Source organism: Saccopteryx bilineata, chromosome 5 (assembly GCF_036850765.1).
Source record: "Saccopteryx bilineata isolate mSacBil1 chromosome 5, mSacBil1_pri_phased_curated, whole genome shotgun sequence".
In the NCBI taxonomy this organism is placed as follows: Eukaryota; Metazoa; Chordata; class Mammalia; order Chiroptera; family Emballonuridae; genus Saccopteryx; species Saccopteryx bilineata.
Window position 1 is genome coordinate 29704353 of NC_089494.1, and position 26871 is coordinate 29731223.

At 40.9% G+C, this 26871-nt stretch overlaps 1 protein-coding gene across 2 annotated transcripts in view; it reads right to left on the minus strand.

Moving 5' to 3' along the window:
- The window catches only part of PARD3B (par-3 family cell polarity regulator beta), a 1080223-nt gene that overhangs the window by 50546 nt on the left and 1002806 nt on the right, over positions 1–26871 (minus strand). For both annotated transcript variants that reach the window (XM_066278755.1, XM_066278754.1), the window contains one exon: positions 5125–5204. In XM_066278755.1, the coding sequence (XP_066134852.1) occupies positions 5125–5204 (80 nt within the window). The remainder of the gene's footprint in view (positions 1–5124; positions 5205–26871) is intronic.

Consider the following 26871-nt stretch of genomic DNA (forward strand, 5'->3'; position numbering starts at 1 on the left):
CAGCCGCATGCTCAGCACTGGCTGGTCCTGAGGCAGCAGGCGTCTCTCAGCAGTATCTTAGGATTGCCTCCCACCAGTAACTAGAGTGCAGTTCCCACACCTGATCTGTCCTGGGAGCAAGGGCGGCAAGCTCAGCCTCCATGGCTTACTCACATTGGACATGGTCTCCACCACTGGGGAGACTCTAGGCCTGAATCTACCTCTTATTGGATAGGTGCCACAGCCTCTTGCCCAGACCCGAGTCAGCATCCTGCATCCCTCATATGAACTTTCATCTATAAGAACTGCTGTCTGTTAGCATGTCCATAGCACAGCTTATTTAGATCATCTCAGCTTGCTACATCCTCTTGTCCCTGACAAGACTGCTGGTCCTTTCTCCAAGTTGGCTAATCATTTGGCTTTGGTTATATCCCCAGCACACCTCCATGAAGCTATTGGCTCTGTCCTTCTGCATGCTGTGGGAGTCTCGGTGAGCTGTGTGGCGGAGCCTCTGCATTTCCAGTAGTAGAAAGAGAGAGGAAAGCAATTGTCAAGGGGATTAAAGAGGTACACAGAGAGGGTAGTTGATGGTCCACGGCCCATGAGAAGCCCATAAGAATGAGCTCCGTTGTATGGGTTTGACTCATTAAAGAACACATCGTCCCCAGAGATACAATTAAGAAGAGCTAAAGCATTAAAACAAGTTCTTGAAATATGCCAGGCAGGCTCCTCATTATTGTATGTAATACTCATAGCAGCACTAAACAGAGGCCCAAATATTGCCCCTAATTCATAGATGAAAAAACTGAGCCCGAAGCAGTTAGATCACAGACCCAAGGTCATGCGGGTGAGAAGAGATAGCTGGAGCTGTGATTATGGCCTGACTCACAGTCCGGCCCTCTTCATCTCCCCTCAGGAAGTGTGTGCTAATGACAACATGGCTGACAGCAAGTCCGAGGTGTAGGGACGATCTGTTGAGGAGCTAATGTTAAATATTTTAAGGTCATAAAGAAAAGGAAGTGAGGTCGTCTTTAGAGACTGGATTTGGGGGTTTTGGTCATCTCCACAGAACTTAACAGGAGGAGAGAAGGGTTGGGACGGCCACAGTGGGGTAGTCAGGGGAGCCGACAGCACGACTAACAGGCTCTGCACAGCAGCAGGGGCGCGGCGGGGGCTGGAGGCCGGCTGGGGCTGGAGGATGTGAGTTCTATAGCAGAACCCACGAACGCAGTTTTATGAGTTTCTCCAGCAATCTTTCGTCACCCACGTACGGAGGAGCGCAGAAGAGATGCGGAGCCTTTTTGCTCACTCCTTAGGACTCAACGCCTGATGATGAGCCCGGAAGGGCCGGGTCATGTGCTGATGCGCTGAGCCAGCTGCAGAGGAGGGAGAATGGGCTCCCATGGGGCCAGGGATGGGCCAGGTGGGAATGACAGAGGCCTGAGCCAGGAGAGAAGAGTTCGCTTGCGAAGGGACTGGCCGCGAGGAAGCCTGGACAGTCAGAATGGGGCCGGGGAGAATGGAAAGGCCTGGGAGGCTGTGCTGAACAAGAAGCTGTTTGCAAAAATACATACGCTGACATCTGCTTCTCACAGCGGCCTAGGAAACAGCCCCTTCCCTGCTCACCAGGGGGAGTAATAATCTGTGTCAGGCCAGGGGAAGGGAATACTTCTTTCGATCTGTTTACTATCAGAGAAAACTGGGGCTGGATGGGATGGTAGAATACAGGCCCTGGTGAAAGCCTGGTGTTTGCTAATGAGCTTGTATTACAACCATGCTCTGCTTTCCCAACAACACCCCCAGGAGAAAAGAAATCAAGTCATTTTTCTTCAGAGGCAGAAGATTTCACATTGCTTAACAATAACACTTAACATCGCTTAGCCCTTAGCCTCAGGCAGCCTCATAACTACTAAGTGCTAGGAATTGTCTTTTTCCTGGACTGGCTCGGGCTCTGGCTTTATGTTCTGAAGTGTCATTTAGCCTGGCAGCGGCTGCAAGGGCCCGCTTTAAAGATGACAGAGTTCCAGGGGAACCTAGCAGGGTGCCCCTTGACCCGGGCTATCCACCAACTTCATGCCCACTGGGATGCATTTTCCCTCTGTGTCCACGGCTCCAGAGTTGGCATATAAATCAACATTAGGGAATCTATCTTAAAATCTCCTGTGAAAACCCTCCACAAACAACACAGCGACCAAATCAGTCAGTCAGTCAGTAGCATATTAAGTCCCCTATAATATTGGCCACTGACTTCCTATAGATAGAATGATTCCCACTTTTATTTCAAAGTGTAGCTCCATAAATATTTTCAAGCTTCCTGCTGCTGTGACCCAGAGGGGATCCTGTGCCTTAAGGAGATGTGCTGTCCCAAGCTCTTGGCAGAAGGGAGAGGGCAGTGGGGCTGGTGTGATGGACTTAGAAGGACGGAAGACTCTCCAGGGCCTGGAAGACTAGAACACTGTTGCAGGAAGCAACCCCGACGGAGGATAAGACACTCAGACAACTTAATTAATGAAGGAAGACGAATGTATTAGCGGCCAGCGAAGCACGTGAGAATAGTAGCACCAAAATCCCGAGCTCCCCGGAGTTAGATTTCTTACATCTTACATACCTTTACAGCTTTAGCTTTCCCGTGACAAGTGCCTGATTTCTTTGACTTCTTTGTTTGCAGACCTACGTGACTTTTGTGTCTTCGGGAGGGGAGGGGGTATGAGAGGAAGTTTGAACCGTTTGTCCTTGACTGTTCATATATCCAGTTGTTCTTGCCTGTGTTGCAAGTTATCTCAGGGAACTGAGAAGTGCTTCACAGCTGGGGTTTGTTACTTTTCCCAACTTTCTCAGTCAGCCCTTTGAGCGCCTCCTCCGTCAATACCAGGTAAATGTCGCAGCATCCAGCGCGGAGTCTGCGTGCTGTGTCGGAGGCTGGCAGGGTTCCCACGGCCTCTGCATTCTGCAGCTTGGGTAAATATAGAGCCCCCCCCCCTTCCAAGGACTGGGGCACACTGTTGAGAGTACTCTGCATCTTCCTTTTAGATGTTGAGATGGAAACTTGAGTTTGAGCTCCTCCTCCCCATTTAAAAGCCAGTGCCAGGGGTCTTGCATTTGCCTGAGCCTTATTTATTCTCCATTATGGCAATGTGGTTGCCAGGTAGCCACAAAGGTCACTTTGCCCAGGCAGCTAATCACTGCTACCCTCGTGTGTGTGAGTGAGTGGACTGTTTGTCACATTTGTTTTCTGCCTAAGATGTTTCTGTTCAGCTACAGCTATGTTCTTGGGGCTGGCAGGATTTTTATCAATTCATACATTGTGATGACTGCTAGATGGCCACAAACAGCATAAATATATTGCCTTTGTCAGAAAACACCTCCGCAGTATTTAATCCTAAAACAGACTTGTTTAGATTCAGCCATGATTGAGTATTTCAGGGCTTATTAGTAAAAAGAAATAGAAGTTGCAAATTCAGAGGGCTCTATGTGAATAATGACGAATCTAAGCATTTGTAGCACTGTCAGAAAAGGCTGATTTGCTGCCTCCTATCCTGTACTGTAGGGTCCTAATGATGGACTTACCGTGTCCCCAGTCTCCATATTCTTAGGGCCTGATACAGACTAGATGAGCAATAGATATATGGGGAATGAATGAATGAATGACTGAAACTGATAGGATTTTACATGTTATTTCTGTGGTGCTGATTTGCACCAAAAAATCCATTTCCTCAGTCTACATTTAGGTTGGCCAGGAAGACACTAAACTGTTTCCAGTTTTTCTTCTTTTTTTTTTTCCTCTCTCACATACTACTTTCCATCTGCCTTAACCACAATTTCCATATACTTCAACAGTGAAAGCCAGAAAATTTATATTTAAAACAAATTTTGGAGACAACTTCCATTCTCCTAAAATGAAAACCAAAATACTAGGCTAGGGAAAAAATGGGGAGAGGAAGGAAATCAAGGATGGGAAAAAAAACTGTGAGACAAAATATAAAAAAAATAAAACAGGGAATAAATAAAATATAGTGGTACAGAAGTCTTTAAAATGCTTTACTTTGGGTATCCTGCCCAATCCGTGTTAAAAACTGGTTCTCTGCTAGACTTGAGGTTTTATTACGTTTGACAATCAACATACTATGTGTAAGAGCAGATGGTCGGTTAGGCAATACCTATTATACTTTTCAGGATGTTATTTTTGTTATAATTTGTCGTGAATTTACACACAGAAGTAGAAACAACATGCAACAAAATAGTAACTCTAGTTCTGAGGTAGCAATTTCCCAACTCAGCTTTGATGGTAAGTACAACTTAAGGTCCTCCTCTCCTTTTTTTTAAAGGACATGTTTTGTAACATTTCAGTTTTCTGGCTGTCACTGACTTTTCTTTGTCCCCTCCCCCCCCCGAAACTCACTAATTCTCACACTCTCAACTTATTTAACTCCCATAGTAGCTGCACTGCATGTTAAGTTTGGAAAGGTTTCCTCTTTGTCATGTGCTACTGATAGGCTAAAATGATTCTTCATCTCCCAGATAAGAGCACCGACCTTTGAGAACTGTGTCTCATTTCAGGGGTGTCTAGTTACAGAATCAGTAGATCGCGTTAGGCCAGAATCGCCAAGCGAACTTTTCCCACGCAGTTCTTCCATTCCCGCACAGGCCCCCTTGCCTCTCATAAATGTTTGCTTATTGCCTAAGAATGCGGTCAGATTCTGAATCAAGCAAAGGACACCTTCCCACGTTCACATTTCTCTCCTGCATTTTAACACGCACATGGAGCTCCAACGTGAAGGTTGGCTTGCCCTTTCTTGTGAGTACCTCGTAGGAGAGAGGATTTACTATTTTATTGTCTCTAAGCTTGGTGCGGGATGTTCAATACCATTTTTATAGCGATGGCTTAGGATTTCCATTCAGTATCCAATATTCTGGCTGACATGTTCAATTGCAATGATATAGTATTTTCTTCCCTTAAAAAATAACCCACAAGTGTTTCAATTATTAGCACAGTTGTGAAGATGGCACTAGGGTTGCAGCAGACGGCAGCGAGGCAACATTATAACATATTCCCTATTACAAAGCCAGATTTCTATCTCATGCAGATTTCAATAAAGACTCTATTTGTGGGGGAGCTGGTGATGGGAGAACCCCTCAGTGAACTACCTGGGTAAGGATGCGTACTGCCTCTCCATCCCCTCAAAGCGCAGGTTGTGTGCATTCCCATCTGGACCCTTTCCAGACACCTGTGGAGAGAAAAGTAATTAGAGATGGAGATCTATGATACACCCTGGTTACTGACAATGCAGCTCAAAATTATAATCAGTGCACAAATGCTGCTGTTGCCTGCCAAAAATCAACCATGGGAAAGCAAGCAAGAACTCAGTATCACTACACGAATTGACGATCAAGCCACAAACACGGCATTTAACAAACAACAATGTCATTTCTTTTAAATAAGGGTCATTGTCAAACTGACTCCTTCCTGTCACCATGCCAGGGATAATCTGTAGGCTGTAAGAACCCTTCAAAAAAAGTAGGCTTTAATTTTTATAACAGCTTTAGACTTATAGAAAAATTGAGTAGTACAGAGAGTTCCCATATACCCAGTTTCCCTATTACTAACATCTCACATTAATACCATACATGTCTTACAATTGATGACTCAATATGGATACAGAATTGTTAACTACAGCCCATAGCTTATTCAGATTTTTACCTCATGTCCTTTTCTGTTCCAGGATCTCATATTACACTGAGTCATCATATCTCCTTAGGCTCTTATTGGCTGTTACAAGGACTGTATTTTTAAAAGCACCTTTCAGTGAAACCTTTCTTTACTAGCAGGTGTTAGGGAGAGCCAACGTCTACTCCATAGTTTCCACAAAGCCCTTCCTCGCCCAAACTCCATTTAGTTCCCTCACTTACGAACAACTAAAGAGAAGTGATTAACTATTTTCTGTGTAGTGCTGGTCTTCATTCCCCACCCCCTCTTTCCTATGTTCCTCTCTTCTTGGGTCTCTTCTATCAGCCTCTGAAATTCTGAAGGGCAGTGACTGTCCCAGTAGTTTCTCAATAAAGTGTGTTAGTTCCATGAATCTATATATAAAGAAGGACTTTATATATAGTCCTTCTGTATCTATCGATTAACTAAAAGTAGAATGAACACTTACAGGTATTTAAAAGTACTTGACTGATTCATCACCTGTTTACGTGGCTCAGTTGATCACTCATGTGCTCACTCTTGTGCTGGGGTAGCCCTCACATAATGGGCAGGAAAGGGGTAACTAGAAAACTTTTGACTGTTATTTTGCAGGAAGGGAGTATTTTCCGGGAAACACAGGAAGTAAGAGTGTCAAAGTCAGTAGGAACATTTGTTCAAGGTAGTACTCAACCTGGAAGTCATTCTCTTCCTGCTCAAAGTCCTAGTTCTCTAGAAAACCACCATTTCAGCTTGGGCAGAATGTGTGGGTTTGTCGCTGAGGTGTTGCAATGCAAGTGTACCCACTCATTTAGACTAAAGAGATACTATTCCTGGTGTTGCTTTGTTACAGGAGGCCCGTCAGAGTGGACTCTATAAAACATCCTATTTCACCAACCCCTGGAACAAGGGTAGCTGGAGTGATCTGAGAGGACAGTGCACAGTGAGCTTCCTGGGTAGGATGAGGATTGCACATACAAACTTACAAGCAGCTACAGAGAGAGGGTTAAATACTGACTTTTCTAACAAAGGCTAGAGGTAAGGATGGTGTCAGACAGACAGGATAAATGAATGGTGCAGAAAATGACATGAAGGATAGTAGTGTTGTCATCAGCAACTCCCATCTACATTTTATTTACTTCCAACCTTTGAAAAAATGCTTATTTTATTAATTTTAGAGTGAAGAGAGAGAGAGACAGAGACAGGAATCCTGATCTGTTCCTGTATGTTCCCTGACTGAGGATCGAGCATGCAGCCTCTATGATTTGGGACAATGCTCTAACCAACCAAGCTATCCGTCCAAGGCTCAACCTTTTTTTTTTTTTTTTTTTAAATGCAGGAAGAATGCACATAACTATGAAAATAATGTTAAATTCACTGTGGTTTCTGGAAAAACTTACCCTTATACATCCTTAGCATGGCTAATTTTTAAAAATATTTTTATTGATTGATATTTTTTAGAGAGAAGAGAGCAAGAAAAGCAGCTGTATACATTAACAACCAATCTTTTTCTTGGGACCACGAAACTCCATGTTGAAGCTTTCAGCCTGGATATCTAGAACTGGCCTCACCCAATGATGGCAGTCAACCCTCTGGTGTCTCTGGGGGGCATCACCCACATGCCAGTTGGTGTTCTGCTGAGCTACTAGCTTCCTAGATTCGATGAAGTATAGGGCGATCTGTATTCTTAAGGAACTTTCGGTCTTGTTGGGAAAACAAGCATCCAAAATGAAATAACTCAAGGATGCTGTTGGACTCTGGTGTGATCCAGAGCCTCTCAGTACATTACTCACAGTACGACAGATAACATCTGAAAATGTTAGGGAAAAACTATCATGAAAGTAGCAGAGCCATAGGTCAGGCTTCAACATGTGGATGACATTTTTTTTTCCACCAAAACATATTCTGTTCTGCCTGACCTGTGGTGGCTCAGTGCATAAAGCGTGGATCTGGAATGCTGAGGTCACTAGTTCGAAACCCTGGGCTTGCCTGGTCAGGGCACGTAGGGGAAGTAACTACGAGCTGATGCTTTCCGCTCCTTCCGCCCCCACCCCCTGCAGCTTTTCTTGCTCCTTTCTCTTTAAAAATTTAATAAATAAAAATCCTTTAAAAAATTACTCTGTTCATCACCACTTGTGTATATAATAATGTGCTTCTCTATGCATATTATAGCATCTTTAAGGCAATTGTTCAATTAGTGACTACTGAGCACCTACTGCATCCTAATGCCATGCCAGGCAGTCTATTCATTGGAAGGAACAGGGACTGGATTTCTTCGTTGCTTTGAATACTGAATAGAGGTCTGAAAACAATTATGGTACAATGAGATCACTGCTAGGGTGTCAGTCTGGGGGAGGAGGCAGCGGGAGTCTGAAGGATCAGATACCAAAGTCCACCTGGGAGAGTTGAAGACAGCTTCCTATGGGTGTTGAAGTCTCCTCTAAAACTTGAATATGAATGAGGAGAAGTTTTTAGGGGCAGATCAGTATAGGAGTAGCAAGAAACAGCATTGTTAAGTAGCGGGAACAAAAGTGAAACAACATGGAGGCAAAAAAAAAAGCACTGTGTTTTCTGGGAAGGTCAAGATGTTGGTTAAGGAAGAAATAGAGGCTTGAGGGTAGGACAAAAGGAACAGTCAGCAATTCCATTAGTGCTAACACTACGACTATAACCATTATTGTCACCACCGAATGCTTTTGTTTTTAATTTAAAATGACTTTATTCTATTTCTGTTCACAGCAAAATTGAAAGGAAGGTGCAGAGAATTCCCATCTGCCGCCTGCCTCCGCTCCTACACGGTATCCCTCATCATCTCCGCCCCCACCAGAGTGGTACATGCGTCAGTGCGATGAACCTGCGCTGACACATCATTGTCACCCCAGATCCATAGTTTACATTAAGGTTCACTTTTGGTGTGGTACACTCTACAGGTCGGACAAATGTATTACATCTATCCACCATTATAGTATCACACGGAATATTTTCACTGCCCTAAAAATCCTCTACGCTACACTTTTCATCCTCCTCCCCATCCCAAGTCTCTAACGAATACTGCTCTTTTTTATTGTCTCCATGGTTCTTATTTTTCCAGAACATCATGTAGTTAGAATCATACAGTATGTAGTCTTTTGCTACTGGCTCCTTTTACTTTGTGATGTGCAGTTAAATTTCTTCTATGTTTTTTCATGCCTTGATAGCTCATTTTTTTCAGTGCCAAGTAATATTCTACTACCTGGACATACCACTATTTATCCGTTCGCTTCCTGAAGGACATCTTAGTGGCTTCCAGGTTTTGGAGATAATGAATAAAGTTGCTGTAAAGATCCGTGCACAGGTTTTTGTGTGCACATCAGTTTTCAACTCCTTCAGGTAGAGACCAAGAAGCATGATTGCTGTGTCATATGGTAAAAGTATGTTTAGTCTGGGGAGAAACCCACAAACAATCTTCCAAAGTAGATGTATACCATTTTGCATTCCCACTGGCAACAAAAGAGAGTTCTTATGGTTCCACCTCTTTACCAGCATTTGTTGTTATTGTTCCAGATTTTGGCTATTCTAATAGATATGTAGTGATATCTTGTTGTTTTAATTTTCACTTCCTTGATAACAAATGATGTAGAATACCTTTTCATATGCATATTTACCATCTGATGGTAAAAAAGTGGGTGTTCATTAAAGTCTTTAGTAAGTGTTCATTAAGGTCTTTGGCCCATATTTTAATTGGGTTGTTTGTTTTCTTACTGTGGGGTTTTAAGAGTTCTTTATATATTTTAGATAACAGTCCTTATCAAATATGTCTTTCGCAAATATTTTCTATCAGTTTGTGGCTTGCCTTTTCATTCTCTTGACAGTATCTTTTGTAGAGCACAAATTTTTTACTTTAATGAAGGCCAGGTTTTAATGCTTCCTTTCATAGATTATAACTTTGGTATCATATCTAAAAAGTCATTGCCGAGCCCAAGGTCATTTAGATTCTGTTATCGATGTTATATTCTAGAAATTTTATAATTTTGCATGTTACATTGAGAGCTGTGATACAGTTTGAGTTATTTTTGTGGAGAGCATAGGTTTGTGTGTAGTTTTTTTTTTTTTTTTTTTGCATGTGGCTATTCAGTTAGTTGTTCAGGTGCTGGAACTGAGCTGGTTCCAGCATTTGTTGAAAAGACTATCCTTGCTCTATTATATGGTTTTTGCTCCCTTGTCAAAGATCAGTTCCTTGTATTTATGTGGGTCTGTTTTTGCATTCTCTATTCTGTTTCATTGATCTTTTTGTCTATCCTTTACCAATATCACACTGTCTTGGTTAATGTAGCTTGACAGTAAGTCTCGAGATGGGTAGTTCAGTCTTTCAATGTGGTTCTTCTCTATCAATACTGTGTTGGCTATTTTGGGTCTTTTTCCTCTCCATTTAACCTTTAGAGTTAGTTTGTCAAGATTCACAAAATAACTTGCTGGGATTTTGATTGGGATTGCATTGAATCTGCAGAACAAGTTGGAACTAACTGACATCTTGACAATAATGAGTCTTCCTATCCAAGGACAGGGACTATTTCTCTATTTATTTAGTTTATCTTTGATTATCACAATTTAACATTTACTTGGCACTTATCTAGTGTCAAGGACAGGAATAATTTTTTTTTTTGATAGTCCATTGAATCCTCCAAAAAACTGCAATGGTTGACCAATTTTGCAGATAAGAAAACTGAATAGATGGTTAAGGTGATACAGCTAGTACATGGAATATTTAATATAAAGAGTAGGTTTTTCTGCCCCAAGAGTCCAAGCTCTGGAGATACAGACATAGGGCAGGTCGTTTTTTTTTTTTTTTTTTTTTGTATTTTTCCAAAGTTGGAAATGAGGAGGCAGTCAGACAGACTCCTGCATGTGCCCGACCGGGATCCACCCGGCATGCCCACCAGGGGGCAACGCTCTGCCCATTCTGGGGTGTTGCTCTGCCGCAATCAGAGCCATTCTAGCGCCTGAGGCAGAGGCCACAGAGCCATCCTCAGCGCCCGGACCAATTTTGCTCCAATGGAGCTTTGGCTGCGGGAGGGGAAGAGAGAGACAGAGAGGAAGGAGAGGGGGAGGGGTGGAGAAGCAGATGGGCACTTCTCCTGTGTGTCCTGGCCAGGAATCGAACCCGGGACTCCTGCACGCCAGGCTGACACTCTACCACTGAGCCAACCGGCCAGGGCCTCATAGGGCGGGTTTTAAAGGAGCTCATATTCCATGCCAAGGGACTTGATTTTACCTTTCGGTGACAGTGAAACCTTTGAGAAGTGTAACATGAGAACTGATTGGACATATTTATAGGTTAGAGAGATTATATTTGCCATAGTGTGGAGTTCCAGTCAAGTGTGAGTCAGAGATAATAAAGGCCTAAATAGGGGATATTCAAAGAATGGAGAAAAGGGAGTGACCTAAGGATGCTAAAGAGGTGGGTCCGATAGGACTGACCGAGTTATAATGGGAAGGATGTGTGTGGAATGATGCCCAGCTGGATGGGTTTGGTAACTGTCAGCAATGGACTAAAGGAAGAACAAATGTAGGGGTATCAGTAAGAGCAGGTAATACTTAGATATACTGAGTTTGAGTTGGGATGTCAGATGGAGATGTATGATAGATAACTGAGTATAAAGTTCGCAATTTAGAAGAAAAGTGTAGACTAGAGATACAGAATTGGAAAACATTTAGCCTGTAGATGATCTTTAAAATCTTGGGAAAAAATTAAAATGCCCAGAGAGTCTGTGGAGATGTACCAGAAAAAAAAAATGCAATGAAAATAGGGAATACCAAAAATTCTTTAGTGACACTATCACGTAAGGGGCAGGCAAAAAAAGTTGAACTTAGAGCGATAAAAAGTAGTTGGTCTAGCCTGACCTGTGGTGGTGCAGTGGATAAAGTGTCGACCTGGAAACACTGAGGTCGCTAGTTCGAAACCCTGGGCTTGCCTGGTCAAGGCACATATGGGAGTTGATGCTTCCTGCTCCTCCTTTCTGTCTGTCTGTCTCTCTCTCTAAAATGAATAAATAAAAAATATTAAAAAAAAAAAGTAGTTGGTCTGGATGAGAATGAGGAAAGAGTGTTATATAAATCCAGAGAAAAGAATTCCATGGAAGAGGAAATGGTCAACAGTGTGAAGAGCTGTCAAGAGCTTCTTCAGTAAGACAAGGTGTGTGGTGTATATTGTCTGTTGGCATGCTTTACCAGATTCTGCATCCTTGCAGAGTGTAACCTGAACTCTAGAGCCTAGAAAGCTAAAATCTACCTTTCCTAGAATTCCAAGCAGTCAGTGTACTGTGTATAATTTAAGTTAGGCCATATCATTTGAGTAATGGAATTGAGGCAGTGGCTACACTTTCCCTGCCTATTCGAGCAGGAATGACTCAAGGCGGCTTGGTTTTCCTGTGACAGTTTTGGCAGACGTACCAAACATCTCCCGTTTCCGGGGTGGACTGCAAGTTCCGGAGGCAGCACTAGAGGTGGCTTCCTCACTGTGGCACCCTCCCCATTCTGGTGGCCCTTGATACAGACATTGTCCTGTGATTGTGGAACCACAGGCTTCCTGTGTGGAGCTGGAGCAGCTCCCTTGGTTGCCTCGTTATATAGTATGTCTTGGGAAATTACTCCCAAAAGCTTATCCAAAAAATTTGTTCCTTTAGCCTTCCTTATGATGCTGTAAGCCCATTAACATGGTGCAATAAATTTGTTTCTACTTAAACTAGCTAGAGTGGATTTTGTTCTCTGCAGCTGAGCAGTGACTAATAATGTCTGCAACAGTGTATGCAGGACTTGGCAATGAGATCGTGATTGGTGCTTTATTAAGAGTGATTTCAGCGTAGAGAAAGCCAGACTGTATGGTGTTAAAAATCTTCATAGTTTTCTAATGAATAAACAACCACTGTTTGTACTGTCTTATGCTCTCATGCTCACTCAGAAAATGAGATTAATACTTTCAAGTAAATGAGGATTTGTTAGTGTCTCCTAAAGAGAGTCACACACTAAGTACTAAGACACAGAGATGAGAGCAAGTCCTCTCCCTCAGGGACGCACCGTTAGTTAATGGAAATGATGGGAATAAATTGGTGATCCATTATTTAAAGAACAGATTTAACTGTTTTTTTTTTCTCCCTAAATAATTATTGTGGAGAACCGCCCAAAGATGACCTCTGTCAACATTTATAAATATATACATATTTTAGTGGTGTATAGAGTTTTTCCCTATTTATTACTGGCCTTTTCCTGTGCTACTAGATATATTTCACAAAATGAATAATCATGGCTATTTATATCCCACTGGTGGATAAATCATAATTGATCTATTCCTTTCCTGTAATTTGATCAACTTTTATATCCCAATCAGAAATGGCGGCAATAAAGATTATTGTGTTGGGTACAAAGATTCTTGCAAATAGCTGTGAGTTGAGGGTAGGAAATTGCAGCTAGAAGCCTGCCAAAAAGAAACTAATTATAAGTTGTAGTTAGGTCCCTAGGAAGGCAGGCCCCTTCAGGAGGGAGTGAGGGGAGCGAGAACAGGCGCCAGCATTTCTAAGCTCATTGCTCATTTTGTTCTGTGTGCAACACGACTCAGAAATGTTCCCACTCGAAGAACTCCTTATTAGGTCATTTCCCTCATCACAAAAAAATAAGGTCAGTGGCTTTGATCCAATTAATTTTTTTAAAAGAAACCCTTTATCTCACTTGGCATTGTGCAGGTTTTTTTTTTTTTTTAAATTATTAATGACCTAAATATACAACTGATAGAAATGATCTTGACTTAAGCCATAGCAGAAACCTAGTCTTTCCACAGCACTGCAATGTTAGAACTTACGCTTGGATTGGTGGCATATGTGTTTTTCTCTCGTAACAAACCTCAAGGAAGTGAAGCTTCTGAGAGCTTATTCAACACGACTTGAGAAGCTCGTAGCATGGTATACTTTGCACATGGCAGGTGACCACCTTTGGCTGGATTAGGACAGCCTATGGCAGCCTATCAGATGGGGTTGGTGCTTGGAGGAATGTTGAATTAAGATGCTTTTAGTTCACGAGAGTTCTTCCAACTTCTTTCCCTCAATGCTTGCTGCTGGTTGGGGTGGTAAAAGCCCTTGTTAAAATAAAGCTATTAGTCTTTTTTTTTTTTTTTTTTTTTTTTTTTTTTGCAAAAGCAAGAAGCTTGCTGCTTAGAGTCAGGGTTCCTTAAAGTAGTATATATTTCTAGCCTGGCCTTGCTAGAATCAGCAGTTTCATAAAGCAATATACCAAAGAAGCCATTTAACCCCATTTCCTCCACTTTCAGATTCATGGTGGAGGGGAAGATTTAATATTCTTCCAAACATTTTTTTTAAAACAATTCACTAAAAGTAAAACAAATCACACAAATTTCTTCAAGTGTCTGACAATAAGAAATGGGAAACAAACCCCTCAAAATGAATGTTTTCCAGTTCCTACCGGTTAAGACACGTTTTTGCCAGTGCTGTAATTTATGTCCCTTAAGTCAATTTTTCCGAGGAAATTTAAAAGCTTCCGTGATGGGCAGGCTGAGCAAAGTTGCAATACGGCTTACTCACCTATCTATAACATCCTCGTTCACAAATATGTCTTACTCAGATCCATTACAAAATATGAGTTTCGTGCTGCCAGACACTTCATAAGATTAAGATGCAAAGTATAAAAATTTAGATGCCATTTTAGGAATAATGCCTCTTTCGTTTCAACTTGGTACCCTGACAGATATTTCTGAGCTGTTTCCAGAAGCTTTCTTTGAATTACATTGCTCTTACCTAGCTATAGGTTTGGCTCAAAGGTTTTTGAAGGCATCAACATAATAAAAAAACGTCTAAAATGTTATGAACTTGGCTTTGAGCATCTCCTAGTATTAAGACATTCTGCTAAAACGCTACATGTTTGGAGGGAAAATAACCACAGGCAGTCCCTGGGTTATGAACGAGACAGTTTCTGTAGGTTTGCTCTTAAGCTGAATTTGTGTGTAACTTGGAACAGTACATTGACCTATTAAATGCAAGTTAGACAGATGTTTGTCTTAACATGGTATTTATTTTTATCTTTCTGTGCATATAAATACTTAACCGCTTTCAAACCTACAGAACCTATCTCGTTTATAACTCTGGACTGCCTGTGTACTTTATTTAAGCAAAAAAAAAGAAAAAAAATCAAAATAGGTTGTTTAATTATTTCTCTTTGGTAATGTGAACTAAATTGTTCCTGAGATGTATTTACAAATATGCTATCTAGAGAAGCAAAAGTATACACACTCGTTCAAACCATTATTTCTGAAGTGTTTATTTTCTCTAATTTCATTTCAGTAATTTTGTCAAATAACTGGGTATTCAGCTTATAGACTAGCTTAGAACATCTGGTAGTTTAGAAAACACAGCAAATAAAAATATTTTAAAAATAACTCTTGGGTAAGCCTTTTAACTGTTCTGTGCTTACATTTTCCACCCTTGTAAAATGCTGGAGCTAAAATATTGGATTGAAAAAAATCCTGTAGTCCCTTCTAATTTACGCACACCTATAAAAGTTATCCTTCATATAGTTCCTACATTACAGTAACCACGACTCTATATGGGTTCACAACAATTATTTTAAAGCTGAATGAAAAGGTAGCAAGATAATCTGCAACATTAATAAATTATAAAGTATTTTGTTAGAATTTAAGCATTAAATATTATTCTTACACCAAGTATGAGCTATATGTACTCTGAGCCCTGCCACATCTTGATAACCTGAATTATCTCTCTTCTGATTGTCTTTGGAGAAAATAAAATCAGACATCTCCTGCCCAGCTCTGTTTATGTCTGGGCCTAAGATACAGTTACCATAGAAACTATGATTGTGGATATGATTTTACAAATTTGGCTTCATCTATCAGATGCACTGTGTGTGTGTGTGCATATGCATCTTGCCAATAGATACAATGAAGAGAAAATGGGCTCTACATCTTTAATTAAAGAGCCAGACACTATTCCTCATGTCCTTTCCTCAATCTGTCTACCTACAAATAGAGATATTGCAACACTGGCTGAAATATAAACTCGTAATCAATATAAGACAAAGACTTCATGAAAAGATGAATAAAAGGGATTAAGAACAGCATTCCCTATGAACTCTGTATATACCTGTCTTGTATTTCCTAAGAAAAGAGTAAACAGGAATATAGTGGAGTCTTGGTTACAGTTAACAATAGATTCTAGTATTCAGTACTTGTTGAATTTGCTTTCTAATTGTTTCTTGGATTTAATATGTGAGTTATTTATTTCTCTGCTGTTTTACTGTATTGATTGTGTGATAGTGTTCTTTATTCATCCTAAGAGAATCAAAGTTGACCCTCAAAATGTGTCCAAATCTTAAAATTATATAAAAGGTTTTTCGTATTATTTCTGAATTCATGTTATGTTTTTAACTCATAACCCCTATAAAAATATTCATGACTAAAGCTTTCTAGTATACTTAAAATATAAATATTAAAGAATGTAAATATATGTAAAATTGTAACCTTTTCAAAATGTTTTCTTTTTGTAGTTTATTCAGTGGGCAAGTTCTAGTTACTCGCATTTCTAGTTACTAGAAAGAAGTGACTCTTGGGGACACTCTAAAATCAGTATCATGAGTTACAATCAATGCTGCCATTTCTACCTTTGCCTCATTTTACACACAAGGAAACTAAAGTTCAGAGAACGTTACAGTAACTTGCCAAAGAATCATACAGTGGGGAAGCCAAGATCTGAACCAAGATCTGTCTGACCCCAAAATAATGCTTTTCTCATTCTCAGAGCTGTCTCAGAGGTTGGCAGGGATCATTATAGTTACAGACGCTCTGTTTCCTAAACAAAGAACTGAGGCATAAGACCTGAAAGCTCAAATGAACCTATGCTGGCAAGGAGATGGAATATGTGAAATTGTCACTGTCTGCAAGCACTCTGAATGTGGTTACTGTCATCAAAGTCATATACTGAAATAAAATTGCCTAGCAAATTTATTTCACATAGCTAGAAGGTATTAATATATGTCTATATGTTAATTTTGGGTATAATAAAAGTAATTTTTAATAAAGAGTTACATTTTATAAAAATAGCCTGTATTATGTACATTTTTTTTTTTAGTATCCAATGCATGGTGTCAGTCTACCAATTTGGTTTACACAAGACATCAGATTTTAAGCTTCATTAGAGTTGGGACAATGCCTCTTTTTGAGCCATTGCATTCTCAAGGCCTGGCATATCACCTTGTTTATTAATATTTATTGAGGCAATGAAACAGAAGTCTCAAATCTATTCAGCGGTGGTTAACAGAAAGATTTAGCTTATTTTCATTCCATAGTTTTTTTTCCATATACAATATTGCAACACATATCATCAAAATGTTTTTTGAGGAAGTTTTATGACACCTGTTCTATTAAGACAGCCACTTTCAAGCTCTTCTGTTTATGTGGTCTTTTTTTTTTCATTTTCCATAAAACAATAACAACAATCATTTTTACAATTTAGATTTAAACTTGGATCTGGAGTATAAATCAAAACTATTAGGAAACTTAGTTATGTAATTGCTTAGAGTGAGGGAAGATCCTATAAGCTGAAAATAATAGTACAGGAGAATGGGAACCTTATCTGATAGGAAAAATTATTGTCCTCATTAAGCATAACTACTGATCTGACAAGTGACCTTGATGTGTATACAGCGCCTATGTGCTTCACAGTGTTACCAGACTCATGCTACCGTTAATGTTGGAATCAGACACACATTAGCCCTAAATTTATATTGAGCAAATTATTTTGCAACCCACTACAATATTAGCAGAGCTCACGTTCTAGAAAGATGAATGAAGACAAGAGGAGGAGAAAGGAAGGATTAAACATGACATTCTGAAAATCGATATTCTTGTGTCAAAACCTGCTATGAAAAACCAAACACACACACACACACACACACACACACACACACATCAATGGTTTTCTACTAACTAGCACATAAAAGCTTTCTGTAACCTGCAGCAACCTAACTTTCCAGCTTTATCTTGCCTCGCTCATACATGCTCTATGGTTTAATCCCTTCGGATATTTTAAGGATGTTGTGTTGTGCCTACGGCAGAATACCCATGTTCTGTGGTAAGGTTAGTGCCTTAAGCATGTCAAGGGCTTAATAAATGCTTATTGTGTGAATGAATAAAGCAATAAATATTGCTCTGATTGGTCATATTTATGCTGCGAAGGGACAAGAACAGGTGAAAGTGGCAGTGGATAAGCAGAAGAGATTCTGTAGAAGGTGGTGAAGAAGTGATAAACAGAGAAGGGAGCCTGGAAAAGGGCTGTGGACAGGGAAATAGAAAAAAACTGAGAAACAGAAAACAGGGAACTATGGAATGAAAATAAGTTTGGTTAATGCAGTCTATTCTAATTCTCAGCATACAGATTCTCTCTATTAATCAAACACTGGGATGAATCAGAACATACCATTTCTCTACCAGGCTGGGTCATATGACTTTGCTCTTCCAGGTTATATATATATATTTTATATATATGGCATCTTACATTAAAATATGATTATTTTAACTCAGCATTTAAAGTTGAATTTGATATAATCATTTAATTGGGCATTGATTCATCTACACAGAACTCATTACTGAGTTCTTCAATTTCACCAACATAACTTTCTTCCAAATTATCTTTTATCTAGATACTGGAAGTCCAAGTGCTATTAAAACTTTGCCAAAATAAAAAGCTTTTAGATTTCTAACGCTGGCTGGACACAAACCCACAGAAGAGTGTTGAAGAATAATGCATGCTTGCCAACTGCCAGACGATTGCTTTTCGCATAATTAATGTCATTCTTGCTGTTCGAGGACCATTTCCACCCTCTAATAATTTCCATTAATAGAGGAAGTTTCTGCAATAATTTCTGCATCCTGAAAAACCACTGTGGCTTCTATAGACCTTTTAATCAAAATAATGACAATGAGTAAAGGGAGGGTGGTTAGAGATATCACTGTAACCTTGGGTTGCATTTCCTTTAGACATTCTTTTCAGTCTCTAAAAACTATCCAAAGGTCTCATCGTGTCGACTGTTATTATGTCAATTAGACGTTGGTGCTTTAAGTTCAATAGCACTGAGCCATAAGAACTTATAGCAAGGAGAGAAAAATGTATAAAATGAGTGTATCTGGCAATTCATCAACAAAAATACAAATGTGAAAAGAGTATTTTTAAAAAGCAACAACAAAAGATGAGCAGGTCCTGTGAAATATCATAATTGTATAAAACTTTAAGCTGAAGCTTCCAGTAAGAAGAAGTGATAGACCAGCTGTAAATCATACCCCCAAACCTGCCAATTCACACTGTTATTTATTATGCTCTTCCAAAGTCATAAACTCTGCCTGGGATATAAAATTATGCAAATATACAGAGAGCAACAACAAATATCAGCTCAAGTTTCTTATAGGAGCCAATTAATGGGTACAGCATGGTGGCAGAGCAGTAGTCCTAGATAGTGCGGAGGAGGCACTGAGCTCAGGGTTAACTGGGGTTCTAGGAGCCCTCTCCTGACTTCCCCCATAAGCTGAGTGCTCATACTAAAATGAGGGAAGGTTGGATACAAGGAGACCAGTGCTGAGAGTATTTCCCCTTCTGTTCCTGAGTTGCTTTGGAAATAGTGCAAGTCTACATCAAAGCGTCGTTCTTCTTTGCCTAAGCTGGCTTTGAAAAAAAAAGTCACCTGCCTCACATCCATGTTGCACAGCCTTCTCTGTGCAGTCCACCCCGCGGAGATCTGATGGGGCCACTTGAGTGGGAAGCACTTGCTCTGTGCAGTGACCTGGAGGTGGGAGGGGGGGCTCAGGTCTGAAGACTGTGTTCAGTGACCTGATTAAAGCTTGAGAACCAGCAGCCCAAGTGACTGACGAAATAGCACAGAAACAATGCTCATGTGTGGGTTTTTATAGTCTTTGTTAAAAAAACAAAACAGCTGATTATCAGTTGTGACAACTGTGCTTCTATTAGGTAAAAAAATCTGATGAGTTCTCAGGAGAGAACAGAGCAATGAGCAAGGGCTGGCTTCAGGGCTGGGATGCTGATGGGCACCTGACCATGGGCTTGGCAGGGCTGAGTGCCCACTTACTGCAGAGGCTGACCCCCAGGGGTCAATACCAATTTCCCAAATTTCTCTGTAAGATATGTTCACTGTCTAGATTCTACAAACATATAGAATTAATTGCATATCATTACATATTACATCATACAGACTTTTGCAATGGTCAAAGTCTGAGACACCTGATCTCTGCTGCTGCCTCAACCAGAGAAAGGCAGGTGCTGTGAATTCCTTGTGAGATTATTCTCCTCAAAGGGAGAGAGGCATAGCAGTAAGACAATCCTAAAGAACACCATCATTTCTCCCATGTACCACGCCCATCCATTCTAAATGGAAGAGTTTTGTTTCGGACATCAATGGGCCATGGTCTTTGGCCTTCACACAGCATGGCATGGTGGCCTAGGAGCAATGACTCCACAGCAGGCTGGCTGGGCTTGAATTTCATTACCTACTGACTGTAACCTTGAGTAAGTTACCTACTGAGCCTCAGTTTTCTCACTCAGGAAATGGGGTTAATAATAGTACCCACCTGAATGTAAAGTAGTACAACCACTATGGAGGAAAGTATGGTGGTTCCTCAAAAAACTGAAAATAGAACTACCTTATGACCCAGCAATCCCTCTACTGGGTATATACCCCAAAACCTCAGAATCATTGATACGTAAAGACACATGTAGCCCCATGTTCATAACAGCACTGTTCACAGTGGCCAAGACATGGAAACAACCAAAAAGCCCTTCAATAGAAGATTGGATAAAGAAGATGTGGCACATATACACTATGGAATACTACTCAGCCATAAGAAATGATGACATTAGATCATTTATAGCAAAATGGTGGGATCTTGATAACATTATACGGAGTGAAATAAGTAAATCAGAAAAAAACAAGAACTACATGATTCCATACATTGGTGGAACATAAAAACGAGACTAAGAGACATGGACAAGAGTGTGGTGGTTACCAGGGGTGGGGGGAGGGAGGATGCAGGAGGGAGGGAGGGAGAGATTTAGGGGGAGGGGGAGGGGCACAGAGAAAACTAGATAGAGGGTGACAGAGGACAATCTGACTCTGGGCGAGGGGTATGCAACATAATTTAATGAGAAGATAACCTAGACATGTTTTCTTTGAATATATGTACCCTGAATTATTAATGTCATCCCATTAACATTAATAAAAATTTATTAAAAAAAAAATAATAGTACCCACCTAAGAAGGCGGTTGTAAGGATTCAGTAATTGGATGCATGTAAACCACAAAGCATATAGAGAGTATACTTGTGTGTTTAATACATTGCTCACAAAAATTAGGGGATATTTTATAGCTTCATATTCATTTTTAAATATCCCTTAATTTTTTGTGAGCAGTATAAATCTTAGTGGTTCCTCTTATTGCTGCAGTTACATTGAACCTGGCATTCCTTTTGGTAGGAAAAATACCTGTAGTAGACCATTCTCCCTTGTCCTGAGGAATTCATTCATCCCAGTTAACCTCTGACCAGCCCTGGTTCAGATCATGGAAGCTTCTTCAGCAATACTGTTCTAAAAACAGTCCTGGAAAAGAGTGAGGAGGGAGAAGAAGAAGCCAGAGACAGAAGAGAAAACGAGAGAGAGAAAGAGAAGGGGGGAGTGCGATCTCTTACTCTGTCTTGTGAGTCTATTATCTGCATTTTATATAGGATAAATGGCGAGAACAATAGGACATTTAAAAGATGATATATGTATGTATATATATATGTAAGCATATGTAGATGGATTTATACACACATAACAAACACATACACACTCATATTACGGCCCTACACAGAAAGTACTCAATGCATAGGATAAAGTTTAAATTCTGAAACATGACATTTAAGCCTTTCATAGTTTATTGCTATTGTCATTACAGTGTATTGTCATCAGGATCATCATCATCATCATCATCATCATCATCTTTGCAGCCCCATTTCCTGCCACTCCATCCTTATATACCCTACCTGTGCCTCTCTCCCATTGGCCCTTCCTTGACCGCCACGCACTCTCACACATCCTTACCTGGCTTCAGTTTTCTCCTTTTCCCTTTTCTCCCACCACCAGGTCCTTTGAGAAGCCCTTAAGACTTCCTATTTTCTGAGAGTTTAGTGTATATCTTAAAATTGTTACCTAGAATGGTATCCGATAATAATCTTTGTTAACACTTATTGTTCAGCACATATTTTAAACTCGGTAAATGCTGAATGAGTGAAAGAATAAGCCATTTACACAAAAAAGTAATATTGAAGGTGAGATGTAACACAGGGAAGCAGAGAAACACATAATCCTAAATTACCCACGGAAAACACACTTGGATTAACCTAGCCGGCCTATCTCAAGAGACTATTAATAACTGAGTACAATGCTCCAATTCATGTGGGCACATTAGTTCTACTGAAAGAAGGTAAGAAAGAAACAGAGTCTTTGTGACTTAGGCATTTAACAGTACAGATGTGAAGTATGTATAGTGTGTATTTTGTTACATGACTGAGCTGTTTGGGTTCAAACATGATACCAGGGCCATGTGTGTGCGTGCTCTTACTGATAGGATTGGAAGAGGATGACAGTTGGGTCCTGTCCCAGCACAGAATGGTCTCTATGCACAGGTAGGGAGTGAGCCCACCTCCCAACTGCTGACCTCAGCCACTCCATCAGAGGACCCACCACAGTCCTTGCTGGGTTTCCTTACATGAGTGCCACCCCAAACTTAGCACTGCACTGTGGTGGGAGGCCTCACCAGTGTGTTTTCAGGTCTGAGAGCATCCTGTCCCTGGCTTCCATGTGCAAGGAGAGGTTCCTTCTGGATAAGCAAAGATTCAGTCTGAAGGGAGGCATATGTAGCAAGAAGTTAGCAGACAGAAGAAACAAACAAACAAACCAACATTCAACATGATTCTAAGCAAAACAATACAAAGAAACAAACACTCCCCCAATCTCAACTTTGACAGCTAAGAACGGAAATGCTGGCTGAGTGTCAATTAGATGATTTCCCATACTTAAGAAGAAAAATGTTCATCTGCTTCCTTAAGGGTGTATTCATTATGCCTCAGAATAGTATGAATGTTGAGCAGAAACCAGAACCTATTTATTATCTACTACTGCTTCTTACTGTTTTAGTGGGCTCAGTTGGAGAATTGTGAAGTGATTTATGAACTTTAGCCTAAGACTCCTAACATCCCCAAGATATAGGTGAAGGGTATATAGGGATCTCTACTCATCAACATAATGAAATTAAGAAAAGTGAAATTTTAGGATGAATATTGCAAAGAATTTCCTATGGTATAAGGCATTAGGCTGAGTAATTTCCCAGGGGGAGTTGGTCTGTATGTTAGAAAACATATAACGCCCATTCATAATGTATTTGTGACAGATGCAATGCCTTGTCCATCTATAAATCAGATTTGCCTTCTGTGTGAAGCCCCAGAGTCCTTCTTTACTGAAGGCTATCCTCTGGGGCTCTGACCTGATAGGATTTAAAATCCAAAGGGCCCAATTACTAAAAAAAAAAATCCTCTATTATGGAATTGGGCTTTGTTATAGAAAATAACACCAGTATTAATCCAAGTCACTTGGAAGGAAGGAGAGACAGCCACATCTCCTGATGCTGTCAATTGGCCCAACGCAATCTAGGGGATGGGTCACTCTTAGCATCTTTCTCCAAGGACATGAGAAACTCACTTTTACTTTGCAGACAGCAAAACTACATAAATTACACTATCAATATACAGATGAGTTGCAAACCATGTGAAGAACACTGAATTTAAACTTAGGAAGTTCACAGGGGGAACATCATTTTCAATTTGAGGGTCATCCACTGGGAGCAACCCATCTAAACAAAGAATGGGTAGACTCATCTTTCCTTAGCAACAGAGGCCAAACCCCATAATTCAAAGAGCAGCAAAACTCAAGCGAGCAGGAGCAGGAGGATGCGATGCTTTGAAAAGAACAGGCACAGAGCCCCTGTCCCTCCATCCCTGAGAACAAAGGAGCATGTGGCTCAAAAGTTAATGGAGTCATCTAACACGAAGTCAAAATTCAGTTCAGAATGTAACATTTTCAGTGGCACACAGCTCAGTTTAACAGCTACCACACGGTTCTGCTTCCTCACTCTGAGAATTCAAATACCTGCCCCATAGTAAATACCATTAAAGCTTCCCCATGGCCTAGATGCTCAGGAAAAAACAAACTGCAAGAACCTATAGAAAAAGAAAAAGCTTATTGAGGGTTTTCGGGTCCACTCCAATTTTCATTAGGCCCGCTGCAAAGTTTTTATTAGACTCAGCTGGTTATTTCTTATCCTACCCTTGTGACTTAACACCATGCAGCTTCATCGGGCTTGCTTGTAATCAGGAGGGACAATACGCCCCAAGAAGTGCAATTTGGGAGTAATTCTCTACTAGTAAAGGCTCAAAAGAGAAATTACCGGGCTCTGCGACGTGTTTCTAATTGCTAAGTTTTGTAAGTCATGGAAATCGGGGATCCTTAAAATGGGGGAGCACAGCTGTTGCTTGAGGAGCTGCCACAAAACAGTAGGGAGGCCAGCATGACCATGTCCGAAAGGTGAAAGTATAGCACTGCTGGCGTGAACTCACCCACGGCATGGGGTGGGAAACCTTTCACTGGATAATGTCTTCAAATACCGTGTGGTTTTAAATACTGGGAGTTAAAGAGCCCCATTGAATCACGCCCTATGTCAGTATTTTCAGATATTTCTGAAGCAAATATATTTCTTTTTATGTTACAAATACCCCAATAATGGTAGTATAATTGTGTGACTAGAATGGTAGCATTGTTTGACCAGAATATTCACTTACCAATTTCAGTGAACCACACTGGCCATCCTGTTTTGGGTATCCAATCATGAAGTTGCACACTGTTTAGTTTTGAAAGGTCCTATGACATCTTTTTTAGAGATGGAGAAGAGACCCCATTAAGGAGTCTTAGGACCATGACTCTGCCCCTTTCTCTAACCCAGTGGTTCTTAAAGTGTGTGCCAGGGTGCACTGGTGTGCTCTAGAAGATTTCCAGGTAGATCCTATGGTATTCCAGAGAAATATGTGCCTGTTGGGGACCAAAAAACCAACAGGGTTTTTGGAGTTTAGATTTTTGGGGGACAGAGGTGTGGGGAATTGACTGTAAGCTGACAGTCTGCCCCACCCCCCACCTCACTTGCCTGATTAGGTTGCAAAAGGCTGTTAAGCTGTGGTGCTGGATTGTTTACACTACCCCCCATGTTCCCCAGAAAGACTGGAGGCAAGTTTCTTCTATCCTTTGTTTGGTGTAAAGTTAAGATGATATGTATGGTGGGGGTTTTCTGTACTCAACACAATTAAGAGTAAAAAGAGAGGAATTCTTCAATGTATTGATGAGGAAATGAGAGTTTGCCTTTCAAATATATGCCCAAACATTGAAGAAACTGCTAGGACACATCAGGCTCATGTTTCTCATAAACACAAGAATGAAAAAACACATTTATGCCAGGACCTGCTGAATTTACTAAGTCTTACTAAGAATGTGCATATAATTGTAATTATATATGTAACATAAAAATGTATTTTAAAGTCAGAATAAATTTAATTTTGTTGTATTTATTTTAATTACCATAAAAAGCACGCTTAGACTTTATATTTTTTCTTTAATATTTGACTTAATTATTATAACATATTTCTCAGAAATTTGTATATAGTGCACCTACAATTATTTGTAGGATTTTATTTATTTATTTATTTTTTTCATTTTTCTGAAGCTGGAAACAGGGAGAGACAGTCAGACAGACTCCCGCATGCGCCCGACCGGGATCCACCCGGCACGCCCACCAGGGGCGGTGCTCTGCCCCCCAGGGGGCGATGCTCTGCCCATCCTGGGCGTCACCATATTGCGACCAGAGCCACTCTAGCGCCTGAGGCAGAGGCCACAGAGCCATGCCCAGCGCCCGGGCCATCTTTGCTCCCATGGAGCCTTGGCTGCGGGAGGGGAAGAGAGAGACAGAGAGGAAAGCGCGGCGGAGGGGTGGAGAAGCAAATGGGCGCTTCTCCTATGTGCCCTGGCCGGGAATCGAACCCAGGTCCTCCGCACGCTAGGCCGACGCTCTACCGCTGAGCCAACCGGCCAGGGCCATATTTGTAGGATTTTAAATGTGCCCCGACTTCAAAAAGTTTGAGAACCACTGCTCTAACCTGTTGGTAGGGGTCAATTCTGAGAGACAGTTATACAAAGATAGTGCACATGTTAAATAAAAGAAAGGACCTGAACATCTGTGAAGTATATTATCAGTGGCTGTGGCTACTTCCTCTTTCCATTCCCTGAAGAATTCACAGGGTGGGTGCAGTCCATGGTACTGCCAACATCAAAAGGAAGGACAGCAGATTTGATTATGGGGGCAATATGCATGATGGAACCCCATTCTCATCTGTATATATACCCCTCTGTACAGTGGAAAACTCATGTCTCAATTATGAACAGACTTGTGAATATAGTGGCCTCTGACATAGGCTGTTTGGAATAAAATCATAGGTTATCCTGAAAATTATTCATCAGAGTCAGGCTGTAAAAGAAGATATCAAGCTACACCCAGTGCCAACCCTTCTTACTGTTTTCTAAGCATGTATGTTATACATTATATATGCATCTCAGAAAATTAGAAATAACAACCATCAGTGAGAATGGTTAAGCAGAGTGAACTTAATAATCTTGCTCTAAATGACTCTCAGTTTTCACTTAGCAACCTCTCTGACTTGTTCCCCCACCATCCTGCTCACTACTATTGCTCCACCCATGCTGATCTCCTCCCTGCTCCACTGACTTGTCAAGCAAGTTGCTACCTCAGGGCTTTTGCACGTGCATTTCCTGCTGCCCTGGAATGCCTACTCTTCCCGATGCCCACATGCTTTCCTCTCTCACTTTGCTCGTGTCTCAGCTTTCTCTGCCCACCTAATATAAACAGCCCAGCATCACACTCTGGCTCTTAGACCTGCTTTATTTTCTCATGGAAATGATCATGGCCCCACAGTTACTTTTTAGATGCTGATGGTTTATCCCCCTGAGAGCCAAGACTTGGTTTTCCCTCCCCATCACCTAGATCAGTGCCTGGAAGACATT